At 42.1% G+C, this 21,763-nt stretch overlaps 1 protein-coding gene across 1 annotated transcript in view; it reads left to right on the top strand.

The window, feature by feature from the left end:
- Window positions 1-21,763, top strand: part of ak5 (adenylate kinase 5) — a 56,417-nt gene that overhangs the window by 3,419 nt on the left and 31,235 nt on the right. The window contains exons 4-6 of the mRNA XM_064338158.1: window positions 2,380-2,552; window positions 4,508-4,621; window positions 9,633-9,824. Of these exons, the coding sequence (XP_064194228.1) occupies window positions 2,380-2,552; window positions 4,508-4,621; window positions 9,633-9,824 (479 nt within the window). The remainder of the gene's footprint in view (window positions 1-2,379; window positions 2,553-4,507; window positions 4,622-9,632; window positions 9,825-21,763) is intronic.

Genomic DNA, 21,763 nt, shown 5'->3' with positions numbered 1-21,763 from the left:
TTTCTTCTCCTTTTCATATCTCTTGTGGCTGTCACTAACGGCAACTGCAAGTTGCATACACCTCATGTGTGCGTGTGTGTGTGTGAGAGAGAGAGCGAGCGAGAGGGAGAGGGAGAGAGGGAGAAAGAGAGCCTTATGGTGACTGCAAATATGCCGCCTGAGTCACCTATTTCTGAGAACTAAAATGTCACTTGCAAAATGCTGTCATTATAATTATAAGACCAAAATTGAGTTGACTGGTGCCTTTTGAATCCATTGTTTTTTTTTTTGTTACATACCAGAAAAAAAGCTTTCAGTTCCAGACCTAATTTTATTTTAATATAACATCATCGAAACTGGAATGGATTTTAACAGCCTTATTATATTTTTGCTCCCCAATCATTAACTATACATTGTTGGTGAGCATAGCAAATAGGGTAGTAGGCATTGCTGAATTTTAATTTCAAGGGAAATGATGAGAATGAGCATGTGTGCTTTCTTGTGTGAGCCTCTTGCTGTCCACTGCAGGACATCCAAATTGGATTCTGATGCTAACCAATTCGTTTCTGCTGCCAAACATTTCTATTCATTGCCATGGGAGAAAATGGCTAACTGCAAATTAAATTGGAGGATTCTAATCACTGCGAAGGTCGCGGCAGCTCGAAACACCCTCCGTTGACTTGTACTCTCAGTTTAAACTTGATGGTTGCCGAAGAGTTGCAACCGAGCAGGTTATGAACGACTATAAAAATGAATGAATCATTGTGTTTCATAATAAATGGAGGGCTGTCATTTAAGATAAATGCTGTTTCTGATAAACTTCTTTCATTCACAGTGCTGTTTTGAATAATTGCTTGTTGCAGAGGATTACATCTGAATGTGTTACTGACAGGCCTGTGCAGAAACCAGTCATCACCATTTCATTTGCCCTTTATCTGCTGTATAACACCTATGCACATTAAAATGCGTCAGCAGTTGTTATTGGCAGACAGATTATGAGTTCCTTCATTATTTCGGCATTTTACAAAATAATAGCATTATGGGGAATCATTTAACCGAAGTCTTCCCATGTTCAGAGACCATAAGGTGTATATCATCTTTATGCCCGATTTCCTTGGTATTAATGTACCATTTTATTGCAGGGTTACAAATAAGAAGTTTTGTTGCTCTATATTTGTGACAGTCTGAGAAAGCACAATCTATTGTGTGTGTTTGACGGTTATTAACCAAGTTTGCTTCTCCTGGGAAATATTTTTTCTTAATGCACAGATGTGTTAGTGTAGATTTTGGGCTGTAAAAATTGTCTTGAGAAAGTTTACGTGAGCTTTCACTTATTAGCTAAAAGTGGTTGTACCATAATAAAATTTAAGTTTGGGAAGACTACATTTTTGAAGACGTTAAAATCCTCTATACAGTCTTTATTTCAGACCACTAAAATCTGTTGCAGGTTAAGTGCATTGCCCTATTTTTATGAATTATCCCTACTGCTCTAAGCAATTTTTAAAAAGAGCAATGCCAAGCTGGAATGGAAATTATTTTCTCTTTTTTCATTTCATAAGACAGATCTACCTAATTTACCACATACCACAGTCTGCCTAATTATCCCCCCACATTGCAGCTTTGGGGAGTGTAGAGTTCATCTGTATTGTCAGTATGTGCTTCAGTCAGTCTGTACTTCAGTCAGTTTGTGATTCAGTCAATCTGTGATTCAGTCAGTCTGTGCGTCAGTCAGTCTGTGATTCAGTCAGTCTGTGCATCAGTCTGTGCTTCAGTCAGTCTGTGCATCAGTCTGTGCTTCAGTCAGTCTGTACATCAGTCTGTGCTTCAGTCAGTCTGTGCATCAGTCTGTGTATCAGTCAGTCTGTGCATCAGTCTGTGTATCAGTGTGTATCAGTCAGTCTGTGCTTCAGTCTGTCTGTGCATCAGTCTGTGTATCAGTGTGTATCAGTCATTCTGTGTCCCTCTTTGTACTCACATTGCCACACAGTGCAGTGGTTGCAGTCAGGGATACAGTTGGCCCCTGAGCCAAAGACAAAGGGGTTTTTTAAATTTCTGGTGGTTTAGAGTTCAGAACCCGCACAGACAGGGGGCCTGAAGGGAGGGCCGTAACCGGAGTGATCTTTAAAAGGCAGATAGATGCTGGCCTCTAAATATTTCACAAAGGCAGTATGTAGCATTTCACAGAGGTGCAGGCTATTGACAGTGAGCCAGGCTGTCCCCCTGACCTTTTCTCTAATGTCCAGCATCCCGAGCTTTGAGCTTTTGTGCGTCCCAGGAAGAGGTCATGAGAAGGCGATGGTCTCACGGCTGCTTGTGTGAAGTGTAAAAATAACCCCTCTCCTAAGCCCATGACCTTCTGAGTCCCCCCCCCCCACCCCCCAAATTCATGTCCACATGCAGGTGGGCCAGGCAGTGGCAAGGGCACCCAGAGCTTGAAGCTTGCCGAGCGATACGGGTTCGAGTACATGTCGGTGGGGGAGCTGCTGAGGAAGAAGATGATCCACAACGCCACCAGCAACAGAAAGTGGAGCCTGATTGCCAAGATAATCACCAATGGGGAGCTGGCCCCACAGGTGGGGGTTGGGGGAGGGGGGGGGTGGGGGGTGGGGAGTGGGGGGGGGGCAGGGGTTGGGGCAGGAGATTTGCTGTGTCAAAGCGCTGTATGAGTCACGGGGGCCATTACTGCAGCATCTTTGCAAGGAGCAGCCAATTAACTGTCTGTAATCCGTGGCATGCTGTGCAGTGGGTTGTCTGGATATTGGTTGCTAATGCTAAAAAGGGCCCTGTCCTTTGATTAAGAGTCCTGAGCCCCCTCCCCCTCAGGCGAGCATCGCTGGAAAAGCAGTAATGAAAAGCTGTCTCTGTACACTTACAATGATGCTGCCAGCGCAGCAAAATGATTAATTGGAGGATTTATTAAGAGCTGGGTTGCCTGGTCACATTTTTTAATAAACATTCCCCAGATGTTGTTTTGCAAAAGCGCCTGTTGTTCCAATGTGACTTAGCAGCCGTTCTCTTTGTACACATACACATTACTCCTGCTATCAGGATGTTTATTTTTTTTAAAAAGCTGTTTATTTGGCGTTAATGTAGTCATTACTGTAACCTAGGTGGGTCAGCTGGTGGTGGTGGTAGTTTTTTTGGGCAGGGCTGTTTGCTTAGGGAATAAAAGCAGTAGGGTTTGCTTTTTCAGGACTGCAAAAGGCACGCGTGCTGCTTGTTGTTTACAGGTGTCTGTTTTAAATGGTTAGTTTGGCACCCCAGGTGTCCAAATTCAGGCTTGCAGAAGGTCCTGTTCAGCTGACAGCTGCAGTGTGGTGTGCAAATTGGTGGATGTGTATGTGGCAGTCAACAAACTCAGCGTCAGTGTGATTAGTCACAGCATCTGTGGAGTAGCTTTGCTATTGAGCATGGGGCATATATTTGGGCACATGGCTGTCCAGGCAAGCAGTGTGCCCTCCCACTATTAGTCCCTTTAGGGCATCCGGTGGAATTCAGGCTAGTTTTACAAAGTCATGATGTTCAAAAATATATCCTTCATTTTGCTTGGTTGTGTATTACTGAAACCACAAAGTCTGTTGCTGCTGTTAAACTGTTGGTTACCCAAACAGTTGTAACCACTGCCTTAGCCTTTCCTTTCTCAGAAAGATGAAACAGTGGCCACTGAAAGGCAACCGCACGTGTCATAAACTGTTGTTTTTGACACGTGCGGTGTCAAAAACAATCTCTGTCGTGTCGTTGCCGCCGCCGTTGCCAAATCGACACAGTGTGATATCAGAGCTCTATAGGCATGGCACGTATGAGTCATTCCCCTGGAGCCGAGCCTGCATGCGCCCGCTGAGAGCGTGCATCGGCTCCTCCATCATCGGCGAAGTGGGAAAACCGATTTAGCGGTGATGACAAAAAGTTTCTCACGGCCGGGAGAAAGTCCACTCCGCCTGTGTAGGTCAGCAGGACACCAGCTGTAATGCGTTTCGCGAGCTCCGCGTCAGAATGGCGGTATTTCAAATGAAGTGACGACAATATCCGAGCTGTATTGTAAAAGGAGAATAGCAAAAAAAAAGATCAAAGATGATCCATTCTGGCATAATTCATAGAGATGAATGAAATTCTTCATTTAACCTGTAGAATGTGTGGTTGCTTATGCGGGTGTGATGTCCAGCATGTATTTGCAGGTCATGTTTGAGTAATGAATGTAAAAGTTATTGGATATGATGGTTAATTGGATAATTTGTGAACATTGCTTCCATAGGTAGCAACTGGGTGACCCAGAAGCATGATACTAAAATTATATTTGCATCCTACCTATTGTTATCTCTTTTGTGAACTAAGGAGTTAAATTTAAGTTAAAAATATTGCAAAATCTTTGCCATTAATACCAACCTCCAACATGAAAATAGAAAGTAGAAATTAGTTCCGCAAAATGTTTTAATTCCTTAGCATCCAGCTACATGCCATTTTCACTGATGCCTGAAATGGTATCGCTGTGATTTCGGTGTTTCTGACTCTTGATTGTATATTCCTTTAGGAAACCACCATAACTGAGATAAAACAGAAAATCATGAAAATCCCGGATGCCAGTGGCATTGTGATTGATGGATTCCCTCGTGACGTCGGGCAAGCTCTGTCATTTGAGGATCAGGTGAGCATCACTACTGGAATGTACACTTTAAACTAATGCATTTGTCCATAGAGTGAAGTCATTAATTAATGGTACAATGGCTGAATAAGTGAGTGAGAGAATGAACGAATGAATGATGTGAAAACTGCATGTGGAATTTTGTTGGATGGCGCCTTCTTGTGAATCACAAAGGGGAACGAATGAACCTTGCTTGACCCTCCAAACATACCTGAGCTCCACTCATGTAGAACATAAATATGATATAACATTCCACCGCTGCTTCTGTTGCACTTCCCACTAATGCCAGGAGAATGGCAATGATACTGTGTATCGAATGGGTAACTACCAGAAGAGCTGGATTTACACTTTGGGGATCTATTCTGTTTGATCAGTTTGGGAAATCACTGCTGTACTTAACTTACTGTGCTTTGAAGGCTGATTCTACTTGATGGCAGGTATGGGCAAATCAACTGAACCCAGCGAGCTGGTTGTCTGTCAGGTGAGGGAATTAAGACCTCTGTGCAATCCAGCTTTCTCTAAGGCTTTTTCCCGCACATTGATTTAGTTGAATTTAAGCGTGTGCAATTATTCATTTGTTTCTTACACATTGTTTTCAGCTACTTACAGGCTCATAAAGTTGTGAAACAGACTGAAATGGTAATGGTGGCAGAATTTTGTTTGTAAAAGCAGGGGCCTCGACCGTTTTTTTTAGCGAAAATGTACAGTAATGAGCTTGGATACTGTGTACACGAATCTGTTATCTGTTTCCTTCTGTTTAAAGATCCTGGTTTTCAATGTGTACTTTTTTGACAGGGGAGGAATTAAGTAGCAACACCTCTTGAATTATTGCAGGCAGTATTATTGCCCTCCAGGGAACATGTGTGTGTGCCAGAACATTAAGGCACAGGAGGAGCTGTGAAGCATTACTCAAATGTTGTTCAGACACACATTTGGCAGCAATAAAATATGGAAATACCTTTCATATTCCCTGTTTACAATGTTCTGGCTCATTAAGATTAACAGGCTTTCATTTATAATGACTTGTTATCATATTTATCCACCTATCTTAATTTTCTCAACCACTAGCAAATACAAGAACTGCATATAGTATGTACAGTAAATTTGCCATCTTCCAAGTGAACGTTGGCTTTAAACAAGTGTGAGGTCATTATAAATCTTTAATTTCTTTACCTGAAATAGTCAGTCTGTACATAGCCTTGCTATAAGCCAGGTAAAAGCAGTGAAATTCGGAGCGATGGAACTGCCCACATTTCAGTATTTTGGCTCATATATTTGTAAGGAATCCTATCTTATCGGTGAAGGTGGGATTCAAAGAGGAAAGTCAGGTGCTTTTGTAAACGGGCTCGTACCTGTTTCAGGCACGTTTGTGAACAGTCTTCCCAGTTTCAGTCTAGCTCGCACGGAAAGCCACGGAATAATTTTGCAGCATTCTCCAGGAAAATGTCCATCAAAATTGATCCTAGATGAATGTTGTTTATGTGAAAGAATGGAGAGAGAAAAGCGATGAATGGACTGGCCTGTAAATCCAGAATTTATGGAGGGCCTAACATGTATGCTATAAAGGCAGATGGCATGGTGAGGGCCATTGTGTTATTGTGCAGTCTTTTCAAAAGGTATTACCAGTGTAATTTTGAATCCCATTTCATAGTGCACTCAGCAAATTCTGTGGTTACTCTACCGCACCAGGGAATAATGTTCCTCGGGGAACATAAACTGTGAGACAAATATAAGTGCTTGAAAAGCAAGAGGGAGGTGTCACGCTTCTGTAAATCACCTGGTCTAATACAACCTCTGCTGTTCCCAAACAGTTGAGTCTGTTGATGTGACTGTCTGGGGTTGGTGACTGCTTTTGCTACATAGCACTCAAGCTTCTGGTGTTTCACTGGAAAAGCGTTTGATGTGTTGTATTGCTGGTGTCATTAACCAGCTAAGACTGAATGTCCACAGCAGTAGGATTCATTGGGATGCCCCACCTCCCACAGGGTCAGCCGGGCGTGTCTAAGCCAGTTAAGATTTCTTAGGATGCTGCTTCATTAGTCTGGTCCTTACAACAGCATGCCAGGTACATAGAGTCTGATGGCAGTGAGAGATGCCTTTCCTCCAGTCAGTGGCAGCTCTCCTGTAGTACTGTGCAGCCTGCAGTATAGGTATGTGTAACTCTGGAAGCGCTATTGGTCATTCTGAAGGGGGAGGGGGGTAGGCAAAATTGTTTCCCTCCAAGTGGAGCAATGCTTATTGTTTGGTGATAAACAATAAAATCTTATATATTGTAGATTTGAATGGTTTCAATCATTTAAAAGGTTTAAATGGATGAATAGGATATAATGTCACAAGCTTGTTTTAGTGTACTTCAGTCTAGGTTCTGTTGTATGTGAAGGAGTGCTGAACCATGCATCACAGAGAAGTCAGTGATGGACGCAAATGCCTTGGCCAGTGGAAACGTGAGCCGAATCTGTGCTGTTCTTTCGAGTAATCAAATGCTCAGAAATGGGTGTGAGATTGATGGCTGTCTGTATCTCGAAGTGTGTACGTGAGGTAATTACTCAAAGTTCAACAACATGTTTTTGGTGAATAGTTCCTGCATGTTCTCTGTTAGAGCAGTTTATGAAATCATTAAATACTTTAACCCTGACAGAACAAGATTTGAAGCCCCTGTAGCACAATCCAGACAACTGGCTTGGCAGAGAATCAAGCAGGAAATATTTTAACATGGGGAACAAGATAAACAATTGCACGTAATGAGTCTCGCTTCCCCTTTAAAAGCACAGCCTTTCTAGGTTGAAAACAGCAATGGGAGTGGACCCCAGTGTAACATATGAGAAACAAGGGTAGAGAAATCCCCTCTGGTATATATAACACTACGGCTAAGGAGGGAAATTTTTATTTGTTGTTTACTTGTTATTGCCTTGAGAGAGCAGGCCTAGTTCACTTAGTTTATTCATCACAGCAACCAGACAACCAATTAATGTGCTATTTTAAACCGTACAGGAACAAATGCTAAACATAGAGAAAGCTGCACTCCGGGGCATTCTAGACAGTATGTATGTTAGTAGACTATGGAATGTTGGTTTCCAATCATGGTTGGATTTCTTACTCAGTACGTTAACCTCAACTTGAGTTTTTTTTTTTTTTTTAAACCCTCTAAAAAATTAAGATTGAAAATGTACAAGTGCAAATTGGAAAATATTGTTTGGACAGCAAATTAAATTGTAATTGAATTACTGATTACCTAGCAACCATGAGGGGGGTGTGTATTCATTTTAAATATAGTAACATTTAAATTGTTTTTTCCTTAGCTGTTGTCACTTTTTAGGTTTTGACAATCTAAAGGTACACATAAAGTAGTGTGTTTTCAAAGTAAAGTAATTTTACTTCATTTTTTTACATCGGATCCAGTGCCATAGGATAGACTGTTTCTATTGAGATTTCTTGTGCTAGTTATGCTGAAGTCCCTGGAGTTGCATTTGCAGGTCAGGTTTCTAGATTCCCACCTATATAAAATTCTCTTTTTTTCTCTTGCTACATCTTGAAATGTGTTCTTAAAAAGGCATTATAGAAATCCAATCTGCGCATTGAAAAAACAAATTGATATTTGTGCATTTAATGAATGTTTGAAAAGTGAGTGTTTTTTTTTCGATTGTTGCTTGGCGGTGGATCTTAATGCTTTTTCATTTTAATCCCCAATTTATTTTACTTCCACATTAAGAATGCCTGGTAATATTTTTAGGCCTGTCTCATCCCTGTCCAACAGTTCACCCCAGAGAACATGTTCTCTGAAATACCTGCAGCCAACTGCTGCTTCCTTTCCCTCTGCCATCCACCAGAGTAGTTTATGCAGCTGGTGCAGTCAGACTGCAGGCGCCTGATTGGCCAGTGTAGCAGCCGTGTCACAATGAGGCAGGGATGTCGCATTAAACTGAAACCCTCCCTCTTTGGATGATGCTGTAGCCACTTATTCACCATGGAAGTTCCAAGGCTCTCTGAATATCATTTAGCATGTAAAAATGAGAGAAAGGGGAAATATGTATGAATAATTTATTAAAATATGTAAGCCATGAAAAGCAGAGACTCAAGGTAACTGTCAGTGCAGTGGGCCTGTGGAAGCAGCAGAGACCTTCAGCAGTGCAATACCGTCAGGATCCAACATCCTAAAACGTTTTTCATTCCAGCCACAGTTATAGACAGTATACATAAATAGTGTGTGATAATATCAATGCATTTATGTGTTTTTGTAGAACAACCTAGGGGGGCCTTTAACTATGCAATAATGCAGTATACACACACTCACACATATAAATAATGTGGTTCAGCAAATCTCGCTGATACCTATGCCTGCGAAAATTTATTGGAAAAAATTAGGGCAGATATTTGGTAACTATGGAAACATGTATTTTTTATTGAGCACAGGTGGCTGAATCGTAGTTGTCTTCCTATTTCTGATTGGTTCAAATGTAAATGTACTCTCACATAGCTGGTGCATGCAGTCTTGTTTCTGAATGTTTATGCCTTCTGTTTCTCGTGGGAAAAGGTGATGAAAGAACAAGAACGAAAAAAATGTTTCTTTGGTATTTTTGTAAGAAGCACAAAATATGAATAAAATTGTGCTATTTATATTCAGTGATATTGTGGTACTGTATTTACTCAATTCTCTCCAGCTGTGAGACTGGTGTAAAAGGAATATAACCCAGATATGCTGTATTAAAACACAATGCCTTACCTCTGCAGGAAAATACTTAATATTATTGTGGTTGTCCAAATTTGTGTGTGCGCACGCGTGTGTGTGTGTGTGCACGTGTGCCTGCGTGCGTGTGTGTGTCTGTGTATGTGTATATGTGTGTGTGTGTGTGTGTGTGCTTGTGTGCACATGTGCGTGCGTGTGTGTGTGTACGTGTGTGTGCACATTTGCGTGTGTATGTGTGTGTGTACGCGTGTGTGTGTTGATCCGAAACGCAGTCGCTGTGCACGGTACTGAGCTCCTGTGTGCCTGCTCTGTCCTCTCTCCCCGGAGCAGATCTGCACTCCTGACCTGGTGGTGTTTTTGGCCTGCACCAACCACCGCCTGAAGGAGCGTCTGGAGAAACGGGCGGAGCAGCAGGGACGTCCCGACGACAACCCCAAGGCCACAGAGCGGCGCCTGACCAACTTCAAACAGAACACCATCCCCCTGGTCAAGTACTTCCAGGAAAAGGGCCTCATCGTCACGGTGAGTCCTGCCAGCCAATCACAGAGAGGGTCAATGTGGATTCACAGGACAGAAGAGGTGCGGCTTTCCTGTAGCTGCAATGCCGGGAATGCGGGGAATTTAAGTCTGAGCTGAATCTGCTTGTTTGAAGTGGCACGCTCCTCCTCTGCAAACTGGGTCGTAGTTTGCATTGCATTTTTATTTCAGTTTTTTTTTTAGAACAGGCAAGCATTTCATATTTCATATGTCACTGCAATTTCCTGAAAAACCCAGGCAGGGAATGCAGACTGGCTAGAGAATCCGGTCTTCCCTGCGGCATTTCCCAGACCCTTTGTCCATCCGTCTTCTGCCTGCTGAGGTCATCCGTAATTTCTGCGCATGGAGCTGGTTGTCTCTCTGCATCTCTTTCACTCGCAGTAGGAGTCCTGTGGGTTCTGTGTGGTCAGCTGCTGATCTCGCTGAACGCGGCCAAGAGAAGCCGCTACAGTTCCGTTGGCAGTCTCGTTCGCTGGGGAGCGGTGCTGATTTGATCTGGAGGCTATGGGCGGCCAAGATGGTCCAGATGGAATGGGAGATTTGGCCACACCATCAATCACTGCTGGGGGGCAGTACTGGTGCCCTAGAGTTATTATCCAATATTCAGTTACCGGGGTTGGGATCCCACGGAGGGAATCCAAACAGTGAAAGCAGCTATTTTAGTATTACTTCATGTGGCCCCGTTGAACCAGGCGAGGCATTGCTACTAATTGAAGTGTTGACAGTAGTGCTAATTACACTGCTGTGTTATTGATGATCTCCTTCTCGTTCTTGTTTGGCAAAGCGGTCGTGCAAGGAAGCTGATGTGCTTCCTGTCGCGTCTACAACAGGGCTTAGGCCCCAGCGTTTTGGTTTGCGCCAAGGACTAAAGGGTTAAAGGGCTGAAAAGTGAGACAAAACTGGTATTAAAACCGATTTAACATATTAATAAAAGTTTTTTGTATATATTAACAGATCCATATTTGCAAGCAGAATTAGGTATTAGCATGAGGACAAGGCTGTGTTATGAAATGGTGGATCTAGAGCACATGTGAATGGTAATGCCCTGGGTCACTGCAACTCCACTGGACTGTTCTAGAATTTACTGTGCAGAGTTCCCTTTACTGGGCCATGCTGTTTCTTTAAATGAAGCCAAATTTTGTCACATGGCAGCCTGCTTCCATTTGAATAATTTTAATGAAATGGAATTTGAGGGATTTGTTGGACAGATGAGGTTTTTCTGGACATTTGAATAATGGTGATTGGCTTGTCGTGTCACCTGTTTGGAAAATTAAACTGAGATCTCATCCAGCTGTGTTGTTTTGACAGATTGCCTTAGATAATGCATATTTACAGCAAGCTTACGTTACAGATAGGTAGACATAAAAGCTAACTGCCGGCACAGGTCAAATCAATTAAGCGCAATTACTCTGTTGCTCCATTGTTAATGACAGGTTTTCCCCACAGATCACTATAATGTGTGTAATAACTGGTAGCTTACCAGTTCATGAATCAAATTCATGAATTGTAAAATCATACTAAAATGATTACTTAATCTGAAGAAAATGTATGTAGGAAATGTAGGCATCGGCATGACTAGCCTGGTTACAATAAATTAAAAATATATAACACTTTTTAACTTTAACCATCCCGAGGTATAAATATATTACCATTAACACATAGCTAATTTTGTGTTTATTAAAAAGTATGATATCTTCTAGGAGTCATTATGCACGGTTCATTACTCCTCTATAAATAGGTATATAAGCAATACGCTGTTTTTATATAAAATCTCTTCAAATCTCTTCAGTAAAACATTGGAACTGATGTTGAAGTGTTTTGGCCTTTCTGCATCTCTAAAAAGCACACAAATATGCAGTTGCCAGCTTGGGTCAATTTTTAATAGGCTAGCATAAGTGATTCATTTAAATGTTATGTTATTTTACAGTCAAAGATAAGAGCTCATATTAAAATATTTTGAAAACAAATCTTGAATTTCTGTTCATGCTCAAGTTTTCACTTGAGGCAGTGATTTAGTATTTACATACGTCAGTAAAATAACTTGGATCTCAGGGTTGGCATTCTGACTGGCACTGGGATGTTGGGCTCAGTAGTGTTAAGTCCTTTGCAAATACAAAGCTTGGATGCAGAGATGTTGAAAAGGGTTTCAATTTTATTTTATTTTTTTTGCCATGGAATGTATCTGTTGCTTGTGCAAAATGCCACTTGTGTACATGAAAACATCACTGCGGCTATTTACAGTTCCATTCAAACAACACACAGCACCTAACCCAACATTCATTTATGTGGTAATTATGTTCAGGAAGTAAAAGGTCCTGGGCCAAGTTCATAATTGGATGATACGTTTGTCCTAAGACAGAGTAAATGTACCGGTATTTCTGACATGCAGTTCCAGCTTTTATCTGCTGTAATCCCAGGTCGCTGATAAATTCCTCAACTGTTGCCCGAGCGTGAACCCTGCTCACGCTGATTTTAAAGTATCTCAAATGATATCCTTGACAGCGTGACTGTGTAAATTGTGACTATTTGCATGAGGAAGCTGTACCCACGTGCGACTGTTACTGGTGTGGAATACTTACCATAGAAGCTAAAGTTGAAAAGAGCAAATGCAAGTGCACTTCTGTTTGGGAGGGAGGCATTACAAGTTAATTGATCTGTCAAAGCATCCAATCAAATTTCATGTAGCATTGCACCCCTGGCTAGAGAAATGTGGCAAAAGGCAGCAAAGATTGGTGAAGGAAAAATCAATAATAAGTGTTCTATTTTTCAGAAACTTGTGCTATGAATGGCAGATAGAGAGAGAGTGTGTGACTGTGGTAAACACAGATGGGGATTTTTTTTTTCTTTTTTTCTTTTTTGTTGTTGGAACGTAGAACGAAAGGTCACAGAAGTCTTATTCTCTCTGTAATTATGTTTTGGCATGTATTATCGGCATTATAGAATACAGTACATGATGACGTGAACGTACTTTGGCTGCATAACGCCCGGTGACATTTCATATTTTTTTTAACATGGCATTTGTGGATATTTCTGTGCTTATTGAGTGTCACGCTTTCTAATTCAGATGCGTAGTACAGCTGCTTGTATATTAAATATTTTTTTGCATCAGCAATTATAACTGAATCTCATTTATACTAGAGTAGAAGGAAGGAAGGACTATTTTAGGTAAATCACTGCAGTGCGGTAGAGTGGCAAGAAAGTCGGTTGTTGTTTTGAGTTCCCTCTCAGCTCTTTGCTGAATGTGAGAGGTCATTTATAATAACCTACACTTACTACTCGCTGAAAGGCAGCAGCAAACAAGCGATGTGTCAACACATGTTGTCAGATGATTTTAGAGACTGCTCAAGCTCACAAATGGACTCCATTGTGACATTTTTAAATGGTGACGACCCATTGAGGGAGCATGAAAAAAACAGTAGAATTAAGGTCGCTTCATCTCTCACAGTTCTCTCCCTGTCTTTCTCTTTCTCTCCCTCCACTCCTTTCACTTTCCTCCCTTCTTTCTCACCTCCCTTCCCTCTCCCTCCTTCTGTCTCCTCATGGCAACACGCTTTGTTCTGCTTCTTTTTTTAATTCTTTGAAAACAGACTGTGTGTGTCTTTGATAGATATATTGGGTTTAGCACAATACAATCTGTTAAGAAGTGACAACCTTAAGGTTGTTGCAAAATCCTTTTTCACTCGAGATGGAAGATTTATAACAGGTGGATTTGAAAACTTCTGTAATTTTTTCTGTATGTTTTTTCCATCCTAAGTGATTTATTGATCAGCCTTCTTAGGAATGGGATGTAAGGCACATCTGATACTACTGAGTGCCTTACATCCCATTCCTAAGTGGCTGGTCACTTATCAGCTGTCATTGTCATAGTTATCCGGTATGTAGTGAAAGTGTTCAGAAAGCTTTCACATGTAAATTCACAGATCAAGACTGAATACAGGATTTCTATCAAACACTCTTTTTTCCTCAGTAGTGGGACTCTTCATCCCACTACTGAGGAAATGTAGAGCTCTATACACTTTATACAGGTATCAAAATCGAGGCAGTGGGTTTAAATGTCATAAATGCATTATGAAATATTCCGCTTGCTTCAGTCTCTCTGCCGTTGATGAATTTTCATTTCAGCCATGGATTCTGGGCTCTGGTGCCAACCTGGCCTCGTGCAGCGGTGGTCTATCATTTCATAACAGGGGAAGAAACTGCGCACTTCAGTCTTCGTACGGCTTAGTCATGACAAGACTTTCAGAAGAATAGCCTCTCCTAGCAGTCCTCTGTGCTTAGCGGTCTCCTTTGTTTTTTATGTGTGGGAAGAAGAATTAAACAGACACCCATTACTGGAAAACACTTCCCACAAAAGTGTGAAACGGAATATAACACCCAAGTATTTTTCACAAAACAGCGTTTGCATTTTAAAAGGTTTTTTTTGGTTGTGGGGGGGGGGGGGGCTTCAATCTGTGGCTATTTTACCTCATTGACATGACTATGTATGTTTTGTCGCCAATGCATGTCATATATTGGTGGCAAAAATATTTCATATGCAGTGAAAATTCCCAATTTGCTAAGCCTCAGTAGTTTACCATTTGTTTTTTTTATCGACCAGATCAACTCTGCTGCTCAGTTCTGAATGTAGAAACACCAATTTATTTTTAATGATTCAGTTGAACTTGCCTAGAACATCCCCGTGGCCTTCATAACAATACACCAGCATTTGAACAAGCCAGAGCGTACTCCTGTGAAAACACATCAGTCAAATGCCTCATGAATCGTGATCAGCCAGTGCGGTGCCTTCCCTCTCTTTTTAGAACGATGCCATTATTTTGTCATTCAGAGCTGTCATCTCCTTGGAAATTGGTTGGGCACATCAGTTACAAAACTATTTACACTTTGGCTGAATACAACACTGTGAACGGTGTTTGAAGATTTCTGTCACTGCTAGAGCAATTAAAGAACGGGTGGCAAATGAATACATTCGAGTGCTCCATGAACACTATTAATATCAACCTAGGTGCAGATGCCTACCATTTAGTAATACCTTAGGATTTAAGGAATATGTTGTATTTAATTCAAATGTACTTGCTTTTCTGGGATACCTAGGATTTATATTCATATAATTGTATTTAAGGGACACTGAAGAATTCAAATTATTTGAACTTAAGGGATCATTGAGTTTAATGCAAATGTAGCCTTCAGTGAGTTTGTATGTTTTTGCAGTGTTTGTGCCAAAGTCAAACTTGCAGGATATCTTACATTTCTCTTCATGGAAAAACAATAACCATGCAGAGAAATGTAATCCTATTGCATATTGCTTAATGATAATGGATGGGTAGAATACATATACATATGTGCAATAACCATTGCACATTTGTACATTCTAAGAAAATTAGTCACAGCAATATATTCAATGCATATATAAAAATGACCAGATGCAAAACATGAGTGACACCCCCCCTGCCCCCTCCCCACAGTACACGCTGCCCTCTGGCTCTGGTGAGAAATCTGTGCCGCTTAGCAGCACGCATGCCTTTTATGAGACCAGAAAAGCAATGTGTTCCAGTCCCAAGAGGCATCTCATTTTTTTTCCCACTCCCTTGACTGCATTTCAATTGCGTAACTCTTAACTAGGCTTTATAGCTAATTACCGTTTCATTTGAACCTGATTTTATCTGCTAGCAAGTTAAGGTTCCCCAATGAGTCATGAGATTTAGGGAGGTGTAGGCTCAGCCGCATCCCAGCTGAAGTGTCGGGGCTCCAGTCCCCGATTCTGCTCCCCGACGTCGACGGGGCTCGGAGGTCAAACTGACACGGGCAGGGGGCAGAGCCCTTTCTTCTCTGCGTTTTTAACGTTCTAAAAAAGAGCAACCTTTGAGCCCAAGGAAGGCCGTGACCTGGCCCACTTAGAGCAGGACTGCGGGCTGCCTTTTGCTAAGTAGAGCGCTAAAAATGGAGAAATGAGATCAGCTGTCGCGCATCGCTGTCGCCGCATATTGCAGGGCGACTCTCGTGCCCGCCCGGCGGCATCCGTCAGTCCCTCCGCGGACTCTGCGGCATTTTCCGAGGAAAATAGGCTGTTGTGCAGAGTATTTATTGGATTGCATCCTCTGACACGCGTTCCGTCGACCACAGATATTTTGAGATTTGCGTATGACAGTGTATCTAGCTGCAATTTGCCGTTTAGACCTACGGCTGGATTCAGTCAACATTTGTGCTTTCACTTAAAAAATAAACGGTTTGATTTCACACAAACACTGTGTAATGACAGGATACCTCCATTCGTTTGTAAGTAAAGGCAAGGACAAATTGATTGAATCTAGAGCCGTGTCTGAGATTCAGCCGAACTGCATTGCCCGTTGCCGTTATATTTGTAACATTTGACTGCCATGCTTCCTTCCCAAAGGGTCTTGCTATTGGCACATGGCCAAAATCATCAGCTGGCAATGCCCAACACTGGAAGTAACAGGAAGCTTTATTTTTCCAGGAGGATGTGCCTCCCAATTCAACACAAATAGGAAAATCTCAGCTCAGTAGTGATTATTTTTCTTGGCAGAAAAGCTCCTTCTCAGACCAAAGCCACATTGTGCGTTACTGCTAGAACTCACTTACATTGTATGTGAATGCAACGGTTCCTTGTTCGATGTGGTCAAATTGCATGTAGCCCCCGAATTAGCGTCTGTTTCATAAGAGGAACACCGAACCAGCCAAGCGCTCGCATAGCTTTAACACATTTTAATATCCAACAACAAAATGCAATGGTGTGATTTATACTTGGTGAAAGATGCTATATTTGAAAACAAACATTTGGTGTATTATGAAAGCGACCACATGTTTGCTCTCATTGCCAAATTAATCACTTAGGGCATTGGCTTTTCAGTGACTAGCAAACAGTATCATTGTGTTAGTAAGAGTTTGCTTGCTGAATCTACTTTTCCTCTTCAGTGAACTCGGAGCTGACTGATTGTCTTCTTTTTGTATAACACCAATCGCTAAATGAATTTTTTTTTCTTTCATCTCAGTAAGCATGTTAAAAATATGACTGCTACCGTTTCTCCAGTTTTTATGTCGTAATTCGGTTTTATGCACATTTCTCCTGGTTTCAGCGGTGCTGTACTTTTCATTCTGTGATCTCGGTAAGATGGCGGAACAGGGTTCTTGTCTGTTCCCATCCATCGCGGTTCAGTATTAGCTCGGCTTACATTTCTGTTGTAATGACTAATGGCTGCTCATTACCGTAAACTGAGCTCTACCGTGACTGGTTTGTTTGTTTCATAAGATATAAATAGGATGTGGGAGAGTTGAAACATTCATTAGTACACAGTCATTACTGTAGTTACCTGGGGCTAATCTCACACATAGACGTGGGTGAATTCACACACCTATGTTATCGCTTATTGCTCAGTGACCTTCAGTCACTCAACATTTATAATATACATATTTCCAGCCTGGTGACAGGTGTTATTTGCTGTGCTACTGCGTGCTTAACTGTGCTAATCTTTTAAGTGGTGTGACTAAGTAATCATCCAGTAACTGTTGTCCTCAGTGTAAGTTGCTACCTGCCTGTATATTATTCACCTGGGTAGTTGGCTGGGCCGTTAATAATGTGGAGGGCTTTTTATGTATGTCATTTTTCTCTTTGGTGCTAACTGGTTAGATCCAGCAAGCTTGTTGCCTCAGTTTTGGCTTCATGGGGCGGCTGGTGGCTCAGTCTGATAAGGCACTTTTTTAGTGTGTGTAGGGACCCCACAGTCTGGCATCAAATCCATCTGTGGGCCACGCTTACGGAACCATCCATAATTGGCTCCTGAGTCACCCAGGAACTGGAGGGTTTTATTTGGGGAGGATCAGAAGGTTCCATCTCACCCCAGCTACCCAGCTGGTCGATCGGCCACCCGCACGTTCGCCTGTTAAGTTGGACATGAAAAGTCTTCCTCCTGTTTGTGTCTGTGCAAGCCCAACTTGTGAACTGAAGAGTGATTAGAAGCAGTGACTGATGTCATGTGCTTTGGAGGAGACCGTATGTTAGTCTTCCCCGTCACATCAATGCAATGAGCACTGCAGGAAAAACATTTCCTTTTTTACAGACAGCTTTACTGGTGCTTAGCTGTTTGATTGTTAAAATATTGGCTGTGGCAGTCTGAGAATTAAAAAATGATTGTGTGTACAAATCCAATCTATTGCTGACTGTTTGAGCATGTAGAACGGAAAAATGCAGAGTTCCAGGAACTGGTTAGTACACGCTTCAGGGAGATTGTCTACATTCCAGAGATGGGGAGTAGGAGGCTAGATCTGTTAGAGAGGGGAGAAGTTGATGGATGCAGATCTCGGAAAGTTCATGTGAACATCCCCCCAGGGAAACTCCTGAAAGTGTGGCTTCCTACCAATTATAGCCCGTGCAGGAAGAGCGTCTGAGCCGGGAGGACTGCTGAGCACCAGGGCCCCCAGGAGACCTCAGCCTCCAAGGAGAGGTGTCAATGATCGACAGGGACTCAGTTTATTAGAGGTGTAAACGGTGCAGCGAGACTATGTGAAAAGGTGCCCAATTAGTAGACCTCATGCAACATTGTACACTGTTCTGCCTGAGCACAGGTGGATCAGACGGCCATGGCTCACTTGTTACTAATGGCTTGGGCTAGAGTAGGTCTGAGGTTCTGCAGGACAGATTTGTTCTTTTTACAAGGTTCCAAGCTTAAGGGCAGAACCCTGACTGTGGTTGTTCTGTGGAATTCTGGCAATATAGCGCTCGCCTAGGCGAGCAAGGGTTGTCACAGTAAGATTTGACTGGTGGGTGGAGGCGGATGTTGGTGGCAACCACCAGCTGGGAGTAAGTGCTTAATTTGCACCAGGGAATCTTCAAAAGAGCTCCACTAATGACTGGACCGCTGGCCTAATTAATGGGGAAGGAGGAGAGAATGGTGCAGGATGCATTGAGCCCACCACCGCGCTCCATAATTACCGCTCGTACGGTACCACGTCTCAGTCAGGAAGTTCCCCTTATTAGCCACATTACCTCAGGAACAACAGGTTCCTGGAATATTATTCGGTTCATTTTCTCCATTTAAAGCCTGAAAACAATACGGAACCATGATGCTGCTGGTGAATTTAATTATTTGCGAAGGTGTCTTTTGGAAACTTCTGTCAAAACTGATGATGTCACTCACAAGAAGTGGTGTGTCATATTTTACTGTTCAAACGTGGAAGATAGTATACGTGAATAATGATTCAGTGTAGTCAACCAAAAAATAAACGTGTTTCTCAAATTCAAAAATTTTTTCACCAGAAATGTCACAGATCCTCACACCTGTTTTCAGTGATACTCAACTAATATCAATCAAGGATTGATCACACAGAGAATGCCTGTGCAACAGCTGCACCTCACACGAATATCACTGTTTTTGTGCAGTTGATTAGTAGCAATAGTTACATAGAGAAATGTTGAATAGAGCAAAATGAATGGACCTTGACTATTTATCTGAACATTCACATTCTAAGAAATTAATTTCTCTCTCAAGCTCATTGATGGTGAACCTATATGGAAATCCTTCAGCATTAAAAGAGAAAATGTCCCTTGTGGAATTTAGCTTGGCTGCTTTCCCACAAGATGTATCTAGATTGTTCACTGAAGATACCAGTCCTCGTTTATCGTGACTGCAGATTGAGATACATTGAGAAAGTTAAGCAGATTTGGGCTGGCTTTTCCTGACAGCCTTTCTGCACACACAAATCGTTGTCTGTTCCTTTAACTCGGAGAAAGGAGTTACATTAGTGTCAAGAGCTGTCGCATATTGTGGCATGCACTATGCTAATCGTAAAACATTTCCCTTCCCCGCTCCCACGTTAAGCGAGCGGAAGCTGAAGTGCAGGCACTCTCCTGCAACCTCGCAAATTTTCCCCCGGACACACAGCGCTGGAGCAGAGGCACGTATTTCACTGATGACTGCTGATAGCCTGCGGGCTCTTGACATCATCGGCAGGAATAAAGCAGCAAAAAGCCCAAGGAGCTCTTGCCATCTTGAACTAGGCCAGTGTTGTCCCTGCCACTACAGACTGCCAATCCCAGCTGGCTAATGGCAAAGGCCAGGCTCGAGCCAGCGACCTCAGTGAACAACTTCACCGACTGGACCAAACTTTCTAAAAATATCTGACCCTCAATCTGTGGGTTGGAAAGGAAGAACATGAAGCCCCCACCCTCACCCACACAGTTACAATGGAAGGATATGCCTGAAAGTGGGTGTGGACCTTAGCGATGCAGTGGGCTGTTCACTTCGCAACTGTCCCTTAAACATTTCTGACAGGGATAATGGAGGACTGTAAATGATGCGCAATGTCGCACCGCGCAGGAGAAAAAGACTGTCGATTCAAACTTTCCGCTGCACCGTCTGTGCGAGTTCCAGATATTAACATGCAGCTTTAGGTTTGAAACTCTGTCAGTCTTTGAAGACTCTGTCAGTCTTTGAAGGAGGGTAAGGTGCTGCTGTGAGCCAGGATTCCAGCCTATTGCGGCTGTGAGTTTAAGGAGAGCACCACAGCTGCATTGCGGAAAAATGAATCTGCGTTTAGAACATTTCCCAGCTTGCTGCTCTGTGGGAAATGATTGCACAGACGCACTCATTTTGCACAGATTAAATGTATTTACCGTTTGCTTGAAAATGGCAAAAAAAATTGCTCCTCATTGAACTAATCGTATATTAAAGAATGAATATTATCTTTTTTTCATCCTTTATGTTTTTTTCAACAAAATAATAGACCATTTGCTTAACCCCCTCTTCCACTGAAATGTATTTCATGGAAATGATTATTCTCAGTAATAATCATATAAGTGCTGCATTATGGCCTAAGTACGGTCGAGGAAAATGCTCAGGAAGTCCATGCTGAGTGAACCACTGAGAAGCCTCGTACTATAGAGCAATTACATACAGACTGATGGCTGTTTCATTTATGTCTAACTTGTAAAGAAGTTGATATTTTACTAATACATATGCAAGCAATGGTATATTACTACAATGGAAATGGAGTGATATTGCACTATAATTAAATTCATATAATATGCTTTTTAATGTGATACTGGATGTGTTTACAGCTTTGTAACATATTCAGTATTTCCATTTTCCATTAGTGTAGGGAGCTTGTAACTGTAGCACTTTACGGCTATAGAATGTACCGTTGTTATTTTGCAATTATCCCTTAACCAAAGAAGATGCCTAACCTTTTTATATGTGCTTTTGTAAGTAATCTAATCTAGCTAAGGTCATCTGCATCTGCTAACTGAATTGAAGATTAATTGGTATAATATGAATGAATGCTTATTTTTGTGCCACAGAACTGAAAAGTTCATCAGTAGCTACTCCATTAGGAGTAGGTGGGCTTGTTCTTGGGTGACAATTTTAATGGAATCATTCTGTTAATTATGCTTGCTTTATATCTGGCCACAGAGCAATCACAGCCAATTTATTTAGATTGCCAAGGTAGGGTAGTGGAATCCCCTCAAGAACCTCTCAAGAAAATACAATTACTGTGACCGCCGCCATTGGATCATTAATACGTTCAATTCAGCCTTACGCACAGAAAAACAGCAGGCGGAAATGCAGGCGCTGTGCACTGCAGAGGCTGTGATTAATACGCAGCACCACTGCTCCACTACTGTACGTTTCTTCCTAATGAGATATAGCGGTCTGCCGCAACATCCATTCATAGATTAGCCTCCTATTCTTGGAAGGCCGTTTTCAGTATTGCTACTTCACCCTAGTTACAGTACGCTGCTTGAAGTGGCTGCCATGCACACAGCACTGCATGAGACGCTTATTTGCATAAGTTGTAGAACATAAGCCATGCCAGCAGGTCTGACCCGACTAAACCCCTTTATTTCTCTACGTTCAATGTTTTCTTTCATAAGGACTTAATTGCATATTCTTCCGCAAGCCGAATTAATGAATATC

Source organism: Anguilla rostrata, chromosome 6 (genome assembly GCF_018555375.3).
Source record: "Anguilla rostrata isolate EN2019 chromosome 6, ASM1855537v3, whole genome shotgun sequence".
Classification (NCBI taxonomy): domain Eukaryota; kingdom Metazoa; phylum Chordata; class Actinopteri; order Anguilliformes; family Anguillidae; genus Anguilla; species Anguilla rostrata.
This window is presented reverse-complemented; position numbering and strand designations above follow the sequence as displayed.